This window comes from Penaeus vannamei, chromosome 4, assembly GCF_042767895.1.
Source record: "Penaeus vannamei isolate JL-2024 chromosome 4, ASM4276789v1, whole genome shotgun sequence".
Taxonomy (NCBI): Eukaryota; Metazoa; Arthropoda; class Malacostraca; order Decapoda; family Penaeidae; genus Penaeus; species Penaeus vannamei.
In genome coordinates this window covers 7,335,126-7,347,625 of record NC_091552.1, presented here as the reverse complement: position 1 = coordinate 7,347,625, position 12,500 = coordinate 7,335,126, and the positions used below count along the sequence as shown (strand labels likewise).

The 12,500-nt window shown below is 35.2% G+C and overlaps 2 protein-coding genes across 2 annotated transcripts in view; one reads left to right on the top strand and one right to left on the bottom strand.

Moving 5' to 3' along the window:
- Nucleotides 1-1,780: 1,780 nt before the first annotated feature.
- Nucleotides 1,781-6,054, top strand: mRpL2 (mitochondrial ribosomal protein L2). The gene is made up of 7 exons (XM_027375700.2): nt 1,781-2,017; nt 3,975-4,122; nt 4,311-4,485; nt 4,870-4,943; nt 5,243-5,336; nt 5,430-5,548; nt 5,707-6,054. The coding sequence occupies exons 1-7, from the start codon at nt 1,904-1,906 to the stop codon at nt 5,952-5,954; spliced, it is 972 nt and encodes a 323-aa protein (XP_027231501.1). The 5' UTR covers nt 1,781-1,903; the 3' UTR covers nt 5,955-6,054.
- A 239-nt stretch (nt 6,055-6,293) lies between these two features.
- The window catches only part of Ns3 (nucleostemin 3), a 7,040-nt gene continuing 833 nt past the window's right edge, over nt 6,294-12,500 (bottom strand). The window contains exons 2-11 of the mRNA XM_027375699.2: nt 12,120-12,242; nt 11,209-11,333; nt 10,916-11,089; nt 10,065-10,785; nt 9,380-9,493; nt 8,938-9,091; nt 8,356-8,507; nt 7,935-7,985; nt 7,637-7,746; nt 6,294-7,048 (exon numbers count right to left, since the gene is read on the bottom strand). Coding sequence (XP_027231500.2) covers nt 6,955-7,048; nt 7,637-7,746; nt 7,935-7,985; nt 8,356-8,507; nt 8,938-9,091; nt 9,380-9,493; nt 10,065-10,785; nt 10,916-11,089; nt 11,209-11,333; nt 12,120-12,242 — 1,818 coding nt within the window. The 3' untranslated portion in view covers nt 6,294-6,954. The remainder of the gene's footprint in view (nt 7,049-7,636; nt 7,747-7,934; nt 7,986-8,355; nt 8,508-8,937; nt 9,092-9,379; nt 9,494-10,064; nt 10,786-10,915; nt 11,090-11,208; nt 11,334-12,119; nt 12,243-12,500) is intronic.

Below are 12,500 nucleotides of genomic sequence, written 5' to 3'. Positions count from 1 at the left end.
TGCGAGGTTTTGTCAAGCATTCATAAGCGCGTCAAATCTCGTCCTTTTTCGGAGTCTGAATATTTTAGCAACGAGAACTTGCGATAACACCAGGTATCTTTTAAAAAATTCAAGACCTAAAGACTTTTGCATAGAAAATGATATCAATAAATCCACAATAATCCATATTTGTAAATCGGTTGTTTAAGATAAGCTGAAATGTCGAAACCGGCGTTTTTGGTCATAGCAGTGAAGTTGGGTTACACAAGTCGTTCTTCATATAGCTTTGCACTAGATAACTCAGAACGGATCCGCGTCTCGCCAACTGATTATGCAATGGGAGGCATCTTGGGAACCATTGGCATATACTGCATATTTCGAGTGATTTGAGGCAATGCATGTTCAAGGGAGAAACTTGCTAGTCTTCTTCACGACTGCATGGAGTAATATTTGGTCAAGAATGCAGAGGCGTGCCGTGGGAGGAGCCAAAGGGGATGTGACCCTAGGCATCCAAATAGAGAGAGGGATGGCATCCAGTCAGAGAGGGAAATGTGGTTTTGAAATTCATATTTAAATCGCATTAAATGTTTATTTCATTTTTCAAGCGTTTAAATATTCAAAATATCTCCCTCCCATAATGTCTATCAGTGCTAGGCCTTATACTTGAATCTTGGGGGCAATGATAGTAATGATTAAAACTATCATTTTACACTTGCCTATAGCGAGTCCCTTACAAAACTGGAACAAAGCTACAGGAAAAGAACATTCTGACTTTGTCCAGACAGTTTCACGTTTATTTTGTCAAGATATCTGTTACGATGGTTCCTTTTTTCAACAGGGGTGGCAGGTGTTAATTCCAAATGACACCACATTGTATTGTGTTATGATTACCTCATAGAGATGCGGGACATTAATTTTATTGCTGTATGTATGATGCTATATATATATATATATATATATATATATATATATATATATATATATATATATATATATATTGTGAAGACAAAAGTGATAAATCCCGATGTGTGTGTGTGTGATTGTCGGGGCTGTCCATTGACTTGACCGCAAAGGTTTTCCATCATTTAAATTTCAGTATTAAATATTGCACCATACTGAAGAACAGTCTGACAATAAACTGCGTGCACATGGGCAACTACACTATTTTACCTACAGAGAAAGGGGTTCAGGTTTTGGAGAAATTAAAAACGGTGAATATCAGTTTTTTATTTTTTTTTTTATTTTTTTTTTTAAAGAGCGAAACACTTTCGTTGCATAGTTTTTTTTTCATCTGAGAAACTAGTAGCAGCTGAGACAGTTGCACATAAAAGAGCTAGAACTGATTGCGAGATATAGACTCCTCTACCGCAGAAGTCCTTCTGTTGTTATATAAGGGGAGATGAAAAGACGAATTTAACTTCTGCAAATTGAAGGCCTACCGCTCATCCATGTAAAAGTATTTCCTAATTAATCATACATTTGATTGTTCTCACATAAACTACAGCAAACAAACAGCGGATATATATAATACGAATTTCCCAATTTCCCATGCCTAGATATGACTATTTGCTAATGAGTAACGTATTTGTATTAACAATACCTCTTCTAACGTATAGCCAACCATTAGAAAACGTAGTAAATGCATTTTGTAAAACAAAGTGCACAACGTGTGCAAAGATATCTATATTAACCATTATCACTATAATACGGTATAATGTGATATAAATTCGGCGGTATGATATAAACAGAGTAAATACACAATACTACAAAGTTATAGTATCCTAAACATATAAAAATAAAATATACACAGGTAGCCCTTGGAAGTAATGGAGGTTCGGACGTAAACATACTACTCACCGAGAAGGGAATTCCGTGCTCTTTTACTTCTTGTGCCTCCCTGAATTCCTCACCTGCCCAAGATAAGATGGCAAGCATAAACGGATTGCGACTGCTGTGCAGGGGAATGGCTTCTCTGACACTGAGACAAGTTCAGTCCTCTGTAGGAGGCACACCAGCTTGTGGCCCGCTTTTAGAACAAGTTAGTTGTGAAGTATTTTTCTTTCGGTACACATTCGGCAATGACCGTACCTTTCGGCGTGACATCGCCTGAAACTTTTTCCTTTAGAGAAATGTCAGTGGAATGTCATAAAGTTGCCTTAAGTTAGTGTGTCGGCACTGTAAAGATTAACCGGCAATTTTACAGAATACCTTTACATAAATGACCACGACAGTTTTGTTGTCCTCTCACTCTCCTCTATCCAAATATTTCAAAATAATACCGCCCCCCCATTTTTAACAATTTGGCCTCGGTAGCAAGGGAGGGCATGGTGGTTGCAGTCCCCCATGGAGGGAGCACAAGGGGAGAAAGAATGATTCTTTGTATATTATCCATATTTTAAACCTCGATTTCCTTGGTACCTTTCATGCTTTTGTCAGAGTACAAGAGTTACAGGGATTTTTAGTGCTTTCCAGCACTATCTGGTCGAATATATGATTTTAAACTATTTACTGTAGATCACTGGGTATTCTCAATAGAAGTGAAAAGAACACAAAATGGTAATTCATGACAGTATGGACACACTTGTCAGGGATTTAAGTCCCCAACTCTATGTCAAAATTTATTTGTCAGTCCAATGTTACCATGACTGGGCACTGCCCGAGAGGAGAATTGATGGGGGCTCTACCCCACCCCCCAACACCATCAGATAAACATTGTCCTCACCTTGTGTCGTCGTATCCACGGCAAGATAGAGCTAAAACTTAGGAGCACTGAGTGGAATTTGGCTGAGAGTGACGTTTGCTGCTATCTTTTACCGTAATTTTTGGCATTATCATTAGTGTCTCCAGATTTTTTCTTGTACCTACAGCAGCAACTTTTTTACCTCTATATGAATATCATATTCAATTAACCTCAACTTAGTGTGTCCGTAACACAATGATTAACCCAGTGCTGACGGGTAAAAATGTTTGGCAAGTGGTTGTAATAACGGGATTGTTGGCGTACATTGGCAATTTCCCCTGTTTGCGCCTGGCTCAATTGATAATTTGCGAGTGACATTTGGCACCTAAAAGCTTTATTTTGCTATAATTTAAGAAAAGTATTATAATTTTGAAGGATTACCTTCATTATAGGTACCATTGCCTAAAATATTTACCATATAAATGAAGCCGCTACTATCGTAGAAAAACAAACTCCGTCCGACGAGCCAATGGTGCGGGAATGGGCATGATACGATGCTATCCGTTTTTCGGTACACAACAGTCATGGCATGTATGTACATGCCACCTGTTGGCTACGGGTTAACCAACAGCATACAATAAAAAAAAGGTTCCACTTTGAAGGTAGTTGTGGGTGTCATGTATACCTTTAACCCATTGGATTTGGATGCTTCACTGCCATCAATTTGCCCAAAATAAGTGCATTAGGTTTACTTGAGTGGTAATTCTTGTGGGTGTGTGGCTCCATGCCTCCCCTTTACAATATTTTCTCTTTTTCTGTATGTGTTTTTAGTTTTGTTGCCATTTTTCAATGTTTATATTTGAAATTTAATTTGCTTTGCCCAGATAAAAATTTGATGTAGCCTTGTAAGTTTGTTAACTAATGTTTTCTAATTTTAAAATCATTAGTATTACATATTGTCTATACTTTTCATACTTCTTACTCCAAATGATACACATTAGTGATGCCAGCTGCACAAGTAGGACTGTTACCTAATTTCATTACATTTTCATTTATATTCAGTTCACTTATGATTTCCATTAATTTTTATACTCTTAAATTCTTTCAGGCTATATGAGCTGCAGCTGAACAAGAAAAACTGGCTAGAAATAAGAATTAAATGTTATATTTTTTATGTCTAAGGGAATTGTTGTTATTAGATATCATTATCAAAAACTTAAACAATAGTAAATTAAATTGGCTTGTAGTCTCTATATAGTGTTTATTTATATAGAGCCAGATTTTTAATAATGTCCTTCTTTTGGTATGTTGACAGGTAAGGAAACTAAATATACATTATGTTGATCGACCTGCTCCTGGTGACAGAAAGAACTACAGGTTCAAAGTGCATTATCCTGAAGATGGGCAATATACTGTCAAGCCTCTGAAAACCACAAAGTTAGCTGGGCGTCACCCTGAAACAGGTAATTTTGGATTCTTATGATCTGCTATGCTTATTTCTCTTGTAATGTGGTGTTTATGATATATATATTTTTGTAAGTAGTGAATGACAATAGGGAAACCTCAACAATACGAAGGATATGTCAATTAATTGGTATTTTTTTTTTGTGAAGTTGATCTTTAATGTGTGCAAACTAATGGTGTATCACAGGACGTATCATAGTGGGAACACTTGGAGGAGGAGCAAAGCGGAATTATAGGTGGATTGATTGGTTCAGGACTGGCCCCAAAGATGGAACTTTTTTAGAAGAAAGAGTTATTCTGATTCTCTACGACCCAAATCGTTCATCTCGCATTGCTCTTGTTGGCAGTGGTGACAATCTTAGGTAAAACATGTCTAATAAGCTTGGGTTTGTAATATTTGATATCTTCAAACTGAAATTTGATCATACCATGTAAGCATTCTGAAGCCAGTGCAATGTCATAGCAGTTCCACTTATATTTATTGAATTATAACATGTCATGTAATCAAATCTTTTGAGGCTGCCATGTTTGACTTGCAATCATTAGTGAGTCTTCTAATTGAAGTATTCCCTGTCAGAGAATACCAGAAAATAAATGAACTAAAATGTGCATATTATTTGAAACAAGATAATATTACACAAGATGTTCTTTTAGCATCTATTATGGATCATTCTAATGCCTGATTTACATCATGAATTGGCAGTTAACATTACACTTCAAATATTTCAAGATTCTTTTGATATCAGGTACATCCTTGCAACTGAGAATATGAAGGTTGGAGACCTTATTAAAACGTCATCTTACATACCACGTATCCCAGGTAAGTGCCTGGGATTTTAGGCAGTTTTGTTTGTATTTTCTGCCCTTAGAGTCCCTCAAATACATTTCCTTAAATGTATTTAATTGCTAGAATCACATCACTTAATAATTTCCCTTCTGGTATTTTTCCTATTACTGATCATGCAAGACTATATCTGATTCATAAAATTTTGATCTTTGCTAAACATTGCCTATGTCATACAGATATATTTATGATAGGTCTTAATTCTTGTACAATAAAGTAATTATATTGTAAGATTCAAGCTTTGAACTTCCATTAAAGATTTTTTTTTATTCCAGTGAGACCAAAGGAAGGCGATGCATATCCTGTAGGAGCATTACCTATGGGGACAGTTGTAAATAGCGTGGAAGTCTTTCCTGGTGATGGGGCTCGGTAAGTTAGGCTTGAACTTTTTTTATTAATGCATGCTATCTTCATAGGATTCACATAATTTAAGATATATGAATTGTATGAATATCCTTTCAGGATGGTGAAAGCAGCAGGTACAGGTGGACTGCTCATGAGGAAACTTAGTAACAAGGTGATCTTACAGTTGCCCTCAAAGCGAGAAGTTGCACTTGATCCTGAGTGTATGGCTACTGTTGGTATGTGGACTTGCACACCCAATTTGCTGTTTTTTACCTGTAGATATTCACAATTGCTTTGCATAAGCTACTTTGGAATTGAAAACATAAATGAATGAGGGTGTGTATGCTCGAGTGTTTCTCTAGTCATTTATTTTTAGAAACCATCTAAATTCCAGGCCGGTTGTCAAACATAGACCATGGGAATAAGCATGTGGGATCAGCACAGAGAAGGCGCTGGTTAGGCAGACGTCCAGCATCTGGTCTATGGCAAAGGAAGACTGGCTACAATGGCAGAAAGATCCGACCACTCCCGCCAGTGAAGGAGTACAAGGCCAAAATCCCAGACACACCTGTCATGAAATTTACACTAAGTGGAGAGGGACCAACCAGACCTGTTATTCCAAGCACTGATAGGGTTACATGAATATTTTTGCTGTTTCAGTTTAGAAATGTATATATGTATAGTGTGAAAGTATTTGGTAATGTGTCCCTGTTATGATGGAAAATAAAAAGGAAATATAAAATATGGTTTTATTATTGATATTCTTCCTATTTTGTTTCTTATTAGAATATGTAGCTAATAATTAACATGAAGGAATGAAATACGAGGCCATTTTTAAGGAATTACCCCTCCAAAAAATCATGAGCTGGCTACAGTGATAGAATATGCCCTGCAAAATCTTGTAATTAACATGAAAAAAAGTCAAGATGTAATGAATCTTAAAAAAAGGGGGACTAAAAGGCTGTTTCATAAAAAAGATAAAAGTCTTGACAATGTTTATTTGCATTCTTGTACATAAATATCCTTCTCCAACATTTATAAGAAAATTACGAAGGCAAGAACAGCAATAATTTCTAGACATAAGCTTTAGTGACTATGACATTCATAAATTATCTTTCAATTTTTCGATCTGCTTGTTTGCAGCTGAATAATTGTCAACATGACAACAAGATAAAAGTTTCAACCAGTCAAGTCACTATGCCTGCAGAGAAGAGACCACTGATTTTTTAAAAGTTATATGTCTACAGATGTGGTAAAGCATCAGGAGGCAAACGTACCTTCAAAATTATTGAAATGAATAACAACCACCATGGCAAAAGATAGTTTTTCCTTCCTTTTTACCATTATCTTTTGCTGCCATTCTCATATCTTTCTTGATACATGACAATTAAGATCTTGAACTTTACAACAAAGAAACAAGATATTTCTCAACGATGCTGTTTCGTCTACATAAAAATATATATGCATATATATGTAGAAAGATTTCACAGAATATCCTATAGCATGAAGCTGCATGACAGACACACACAAGCATATACATAAACAAAAAAACATGCATACAGACACATACTCATGCAGGCACACGCCACATTCACCAAGAGAGAGAGAGAGAGGGATTGAGAAAGAGATCAAGAAGACTTTCTTATTCATCCAGATGTGCGTATCGTCGACGTAGTTTTTCTTTCTTCTTGAAATTCTTTTGCCTCTTGGTTTTAGGGCCATCATTACCTGCAATTCTAATAAAAACAAAGAAGCAGACATAAATATGAGGACTTGAGGATAAAAATATCTATACAAAACTGAAAATTCTGGAATGTCAATGAAGCAATAACCAGTGCATTTTTTCTCCCTACATTGTATTTTTGAAAATTGTTACTCGTGCTAGGAGACTTGGAGACCAGAAGTGAGAGGGAAATGGGAATGGAGGGGAGAGAGAAAGAGAGAGATAGAGAGAAAAAACAACAACAAAAAAGAAAAGAGAAGAGAGAGGATGAAATCTGAGTGTACAGAAAAGTGAGAAAAGGAAAGCAAGCTAAATTCCTTTACCAACTTTCACTTTAAATCCAGTATGACTAACATTATAAGTACTCAATTCATTTTTTTTTTTAGATGTTATGTCAATTACAAAATAAAATATTCAATACAATTATATAACCATTTTTTTTTAAACAAAATGGATGTTTGTGTCCTGGCAAGTTTTTCTTCAAAAATATCAAATACATAACAGCACAAAAAAAAAAAAAAAAAAAAAAAAAAAAAAAAAAAAAAATCTTAATATTAACATTAACAACAGCAGCATTTACCTACTGTGGACTACAACCTACCTCACTGCTGGTTGTGCACCACTTCTTCTGGCTGTATCTTTAATATGAAAAGAGGCAACCTGTTTTTCAAAGAATTTCTGGTCTACCACCTCTGATCTGGCTTGGTAGGGCTGAAAAGAAAAAATCTCATTTGAAGAATTCTACAAACATAAGCAAATCACAGTTACTGTTCATAGCCACATTTCTAATTGATAACCATATCAAATTTACAAAATCTACATTTCATTAATAAAGCATTTGTAACCATGATTTTTTTAAATGGTCATAACTGCAAACAATGCCTATTAACATTACTCACCATATTTTTTAGCTGTTGTGGGGTTGGCTTACTTGGTCCTGATTTATGAACCTGTATGAACAACAAATAGAAATTTATTTTAGGTAAATCCTGCAAAGCAAGTCTGGGGTAAAAAATTCTGTTGTACGACATAGGTCAATAGAAGAAATGAAAAAAAAGTACAATTCAAATACGAAATACGTACAATTAAAATTGGTTTCATTGAGACTTTTCAAATATTTGAAACATAAACGATCACTTTCCTTGCATACTGTACTAACCATAATTATGGGTGATTTGATGTGACATACAGAGAGACAAAACATACCAAAATAAACAAGGTTGATGACTGCATTACAGATGCAATAGTTTGTCAGATCTATTTTTATTTTAGGCAACAACTTAAACTGCAAGGACTGTAAGGTGACCCTGGGATCCACACCTTTGTAAGTGTGTGCTTGTGGTACTCCTCCTGTGAGACATTAGGTGGAGCATGAGCATACAGAAGCTTGCCATTCATGTAGTCCTTAAGAACAACTCGGGCTGTGCGTGGATTATCAGGGCGGCCATGCTTGGTCATGAATCCACGCATAACTGGAGATTAAAGTAGGTAAATTACAGAATACTAAAAAGAACCATAATCACATTGGTTGACAAGTAACTCTTAAGCTACTGAAAAAACTGGCATGTCTGTTCTACGCTAAGAATCCTAAGAGGTAAATATTGATATATGTAATATTGAGGATCAAAAGCTTATGAGATGAGGGTTAAATATGGATGATGTGAAATGCAATCAACAGATGCTTTTATATGCTTGTAAAGATGCTAATCATGCCAAAATAATTTCAATTGGTACCTTATTTTTAATGTTTATCCCAAGGTAACAATGGACTTAATACTATGTTAAATATACAAGGAATATAAGTAAATTGTCCTTTTGGCAGATTATTATCTTTTTTAAACTGAATTCCTACTTTCTTTTGCAAAATTAAGGAACTCTGAAAGATTAATGTTCTATACTTACACCCATAAGTGTTCAGAAGTTCTTCACACGTAGGTGGGCGGTCAGGATCTTCCCCCTCTTTTGGTGAGGGCAGAGTGATGTGATAGATATTTTCAATTACACTTCGTGGGATGCGACTTGCAACAAGATTAACTGGAGGGACTTCGTCTCTCATCTGTTTCAAAAGCACAAAATTAATATTATCTGCTTTAGGGGAGGTTCTCTCTGCAGAGAGGATGATTTACCTATATCACATAATACATAATAGTAATAAATGAAGTGACAGGAAATATTAAAAGTAAATGGAACCAAATAAACAACTTAAAATGTAGAGGAAAAGCACTTAAACATTAAGCAATCACCATGGCAATTCCCCTTTTCTAAACATTATCAAGCATTCACATCTTACACCAATACTGATTATTCTCAAAAACATGATCCCAGAAATGCAAAATTCACTAACCTGATCAATAGGTAAAATTCCTGAGATTATCATTTCCTGCTTGGTGCTCACAAATCCTGGGAACACTAGTCCTGGACAGTCGCAAAGGATGATGTTGTCTGTCAGGTAAAGTGTCTGAAAAGGGAAAAAGAAAAGAAGAAAAGATGATATCTGAGAATTACATGATCAAAGGTGTTGAAACTCATATCCAAGATGAAGAGTAATCAGATTCATGTTTCCTCTAAAAAATAACAGTTTTTAAATGATGTGCATATGGCATTTAGCAGCTTGAACATGTGAATATATTTAATGTTGGTAATATGCAAATCTTACAGCAGGCCATAAATATCTTAACAAAGTAATTTTATCACAAATGAAACAGTATTCTTCTCTCTTAAGACTAGTTTCTACATAGTATAGCACTGACTTTATATGCAAAGAATTTAATAGAGATATATTCTTTTATAAACTCTTATTAAACTATCTTACTTAAATACTAGCCCCTCCACTACAATCTTACTGCATGAGGATAAGAGTAAAGGATTATGAAAAACTGAAGCCATTCGTAGTGCATGAGAATGAGTTACATGAATTGAAAAGATATCAATCTTCAGTTTATGCAATAAATATGTATTACAAAAGAGAACAGAGGACTGAATTCTTTTGATAAACATACAGGAATTCATAGACATATATATACATATACCTGAAAGTGTTTTGTTTTTCCTGGTGTGGCTGAAACAGAAACTTTCTTTTCTAGCAGGAGACAATTTATAGTTGAACTTTTTCCTACATTGGGGTATCCTACAAGACCAATGGTAACTGCTTTTTCTGACACTCTCTTCTTTGTATGAATTGTTCTAAACATCTCAATCAATTCAGTCCGGCTGAACAAATGATCTGATGTAACAAAGTCAGTGTCTATGGCGCAAGAACTGGATGCAATTTTATCTTCAACTGGTTCCACTGCATTGTCCACAGATTTTGAAGATGAGCATTCCTCTGCCTTCAGTTTCACAGAAAGATCCTCAAGATCCCTTCTACACTCCTCAATGTTGGAGTCATGTGTATTTTTTTTATGCTCCACTGAGTCTAATTCCTCTTGATCTTGACCTAATCCATTTCCATCATCTTCATCTGATTCTTCTTCATCATCTTGAAGTAATCTTTCATCATTGTCATCTTCTTCCTCCTCTTGTATTTCATCTAGCTCTTGGCTGCTAAGTGCTGAGAAGAATGCTGCTTTAATATTGTTTTCTCTAAAATACTTTGCCCAGGTTTCTCTCTGTGCTTTGGTCAAAAAATCAGCCTTATTAACCAACAATAGGTTATCTTTTTCTTTTGACACTTCTTTAACGTAAGTTTCCAGATCCTCACAGCGGAAAAGTAATGGATTACGAGCATCAACGATCTGCACTACAACATCACTGGAATTGGAAAAAATAATATAAAATATAGAAATCTGAAAAAAAGGAAACTTGTTTTCCATGTTAGCAAAAAATTGAAGTAAACAAACATGGTTCATATACATCTGAATATAATCTCATATTGACATACCTCCTCTCAATAACTCTCCATAATTGTCTCCAAAACTCCAGATTCTTCTCAAAAGGAGTAAGGGTAAGCCCCTCCACCTCTTGAAGTTGCACCAAACTCCTCCTCCATTCTAGGAAACTGTCACGTTCTGCTTGAGCCAATTCTTCTGGAGTTGTCATTATGTTCCAATGTGGTCTGCAAATGTAAAAACACATATACAAAATTTAGTATGGATAACTTCAACAACAATAAGTACAATCTCTGAGTAATTTTGATGACAGGTTCATTCACACCTTCATTGACCTTGCACTGACCTTCTGGGGATTCTCAGATGCATCTTATTTGCGTCTTGAGCTTCTCTGATTTTCTTTTTTTCTGCCTCAGTTAACATTCCTGACTTTGAACTTGGAGGCACAAACTTTATATTGAGCTTTTCAGCCTGTGGAAGTAAGTTGAAAAGAATACCAAATTAAGATGGCTACCCAAAAACTATGTACCTAACACAAAAAATGCATTAAAACAATTATTATCTTCAGATGCATCTGGATATGGAAGTGATTCATTTAAAAGCCAAAGGTCTCCATAGTGGTTGATAACCATCAGTCAGGGTTGAGGGATCAACCATGAGTAAATAAATGCCTTGGAGACAAAAAATGGTTGATAAATGCCAGGATCAACTCTGAATTTCCTTCTTCAAAAACTGTCATTTCTTTTGGAAATGAAATTGTAATATAATAAAATCAGTCAAAATTACAATTGACTGATGTATGGTTTGTATTGATGAATAAGGGCAAATAAACATAATTTATATAAAGAAAGCTATTACTGATAATATTTTGTTGTTCGTCAATTTCACATGGTTTGGAACCCATGAGAGATGATTAAGGATTGCATGAGGGAATCAATGGCCTAAAAAAAGTTTGGCGCACGCTATACATCTCCATATTCTGAATGACATTCAAGTTAATATAATTTAAATAATCATTTACAAAAAAGTTTAAGATTTTATTCTGATGTGGTGCATTCTTGGGCAGAAATTCTCCTAAGATATATAAAACACCCTCATTTCAATTGATTACATACCTGGAATTTGGTTTGTCACAATATTTTGTAACCTTTATAACACAGAACAGAGAATTGCAAACTTTATGGAGAGAAAGAAAGAAAGAAACTAATATCATCAGTTCCCTAAGGATTAAAAAAAAAGCACATTCCATAAACTTACCTGAAATTCAGTACCTGCCAACTCAGCTGTTGCTAGGAAATCGTCCACATCAGTTTGCTCAGTAATGGACATGAAATTGATCCGGTTCCACTCCTGTCCATCTTCTAATTCTGAAGTATGCAACTGGACACACACACAAAAAAAAAAAAAATAAATGACATGTCAAATTGTGAAAACAACAACTGCAAAAATCACCAATCCAGAAAGAAGGCAAGAGAAAAGAGAAAGATATACATACATTGCATTATGTGGGTGTATATATGTTTTACTGATGCATATTCACAGTAAATCAGGGTTTTGCCTCCTAAACCCCCTTATGGAAGGCTGAAGGCCTAACACACATCCCAATTTCATAATGATTTGCCATGACTGCGAGTTATC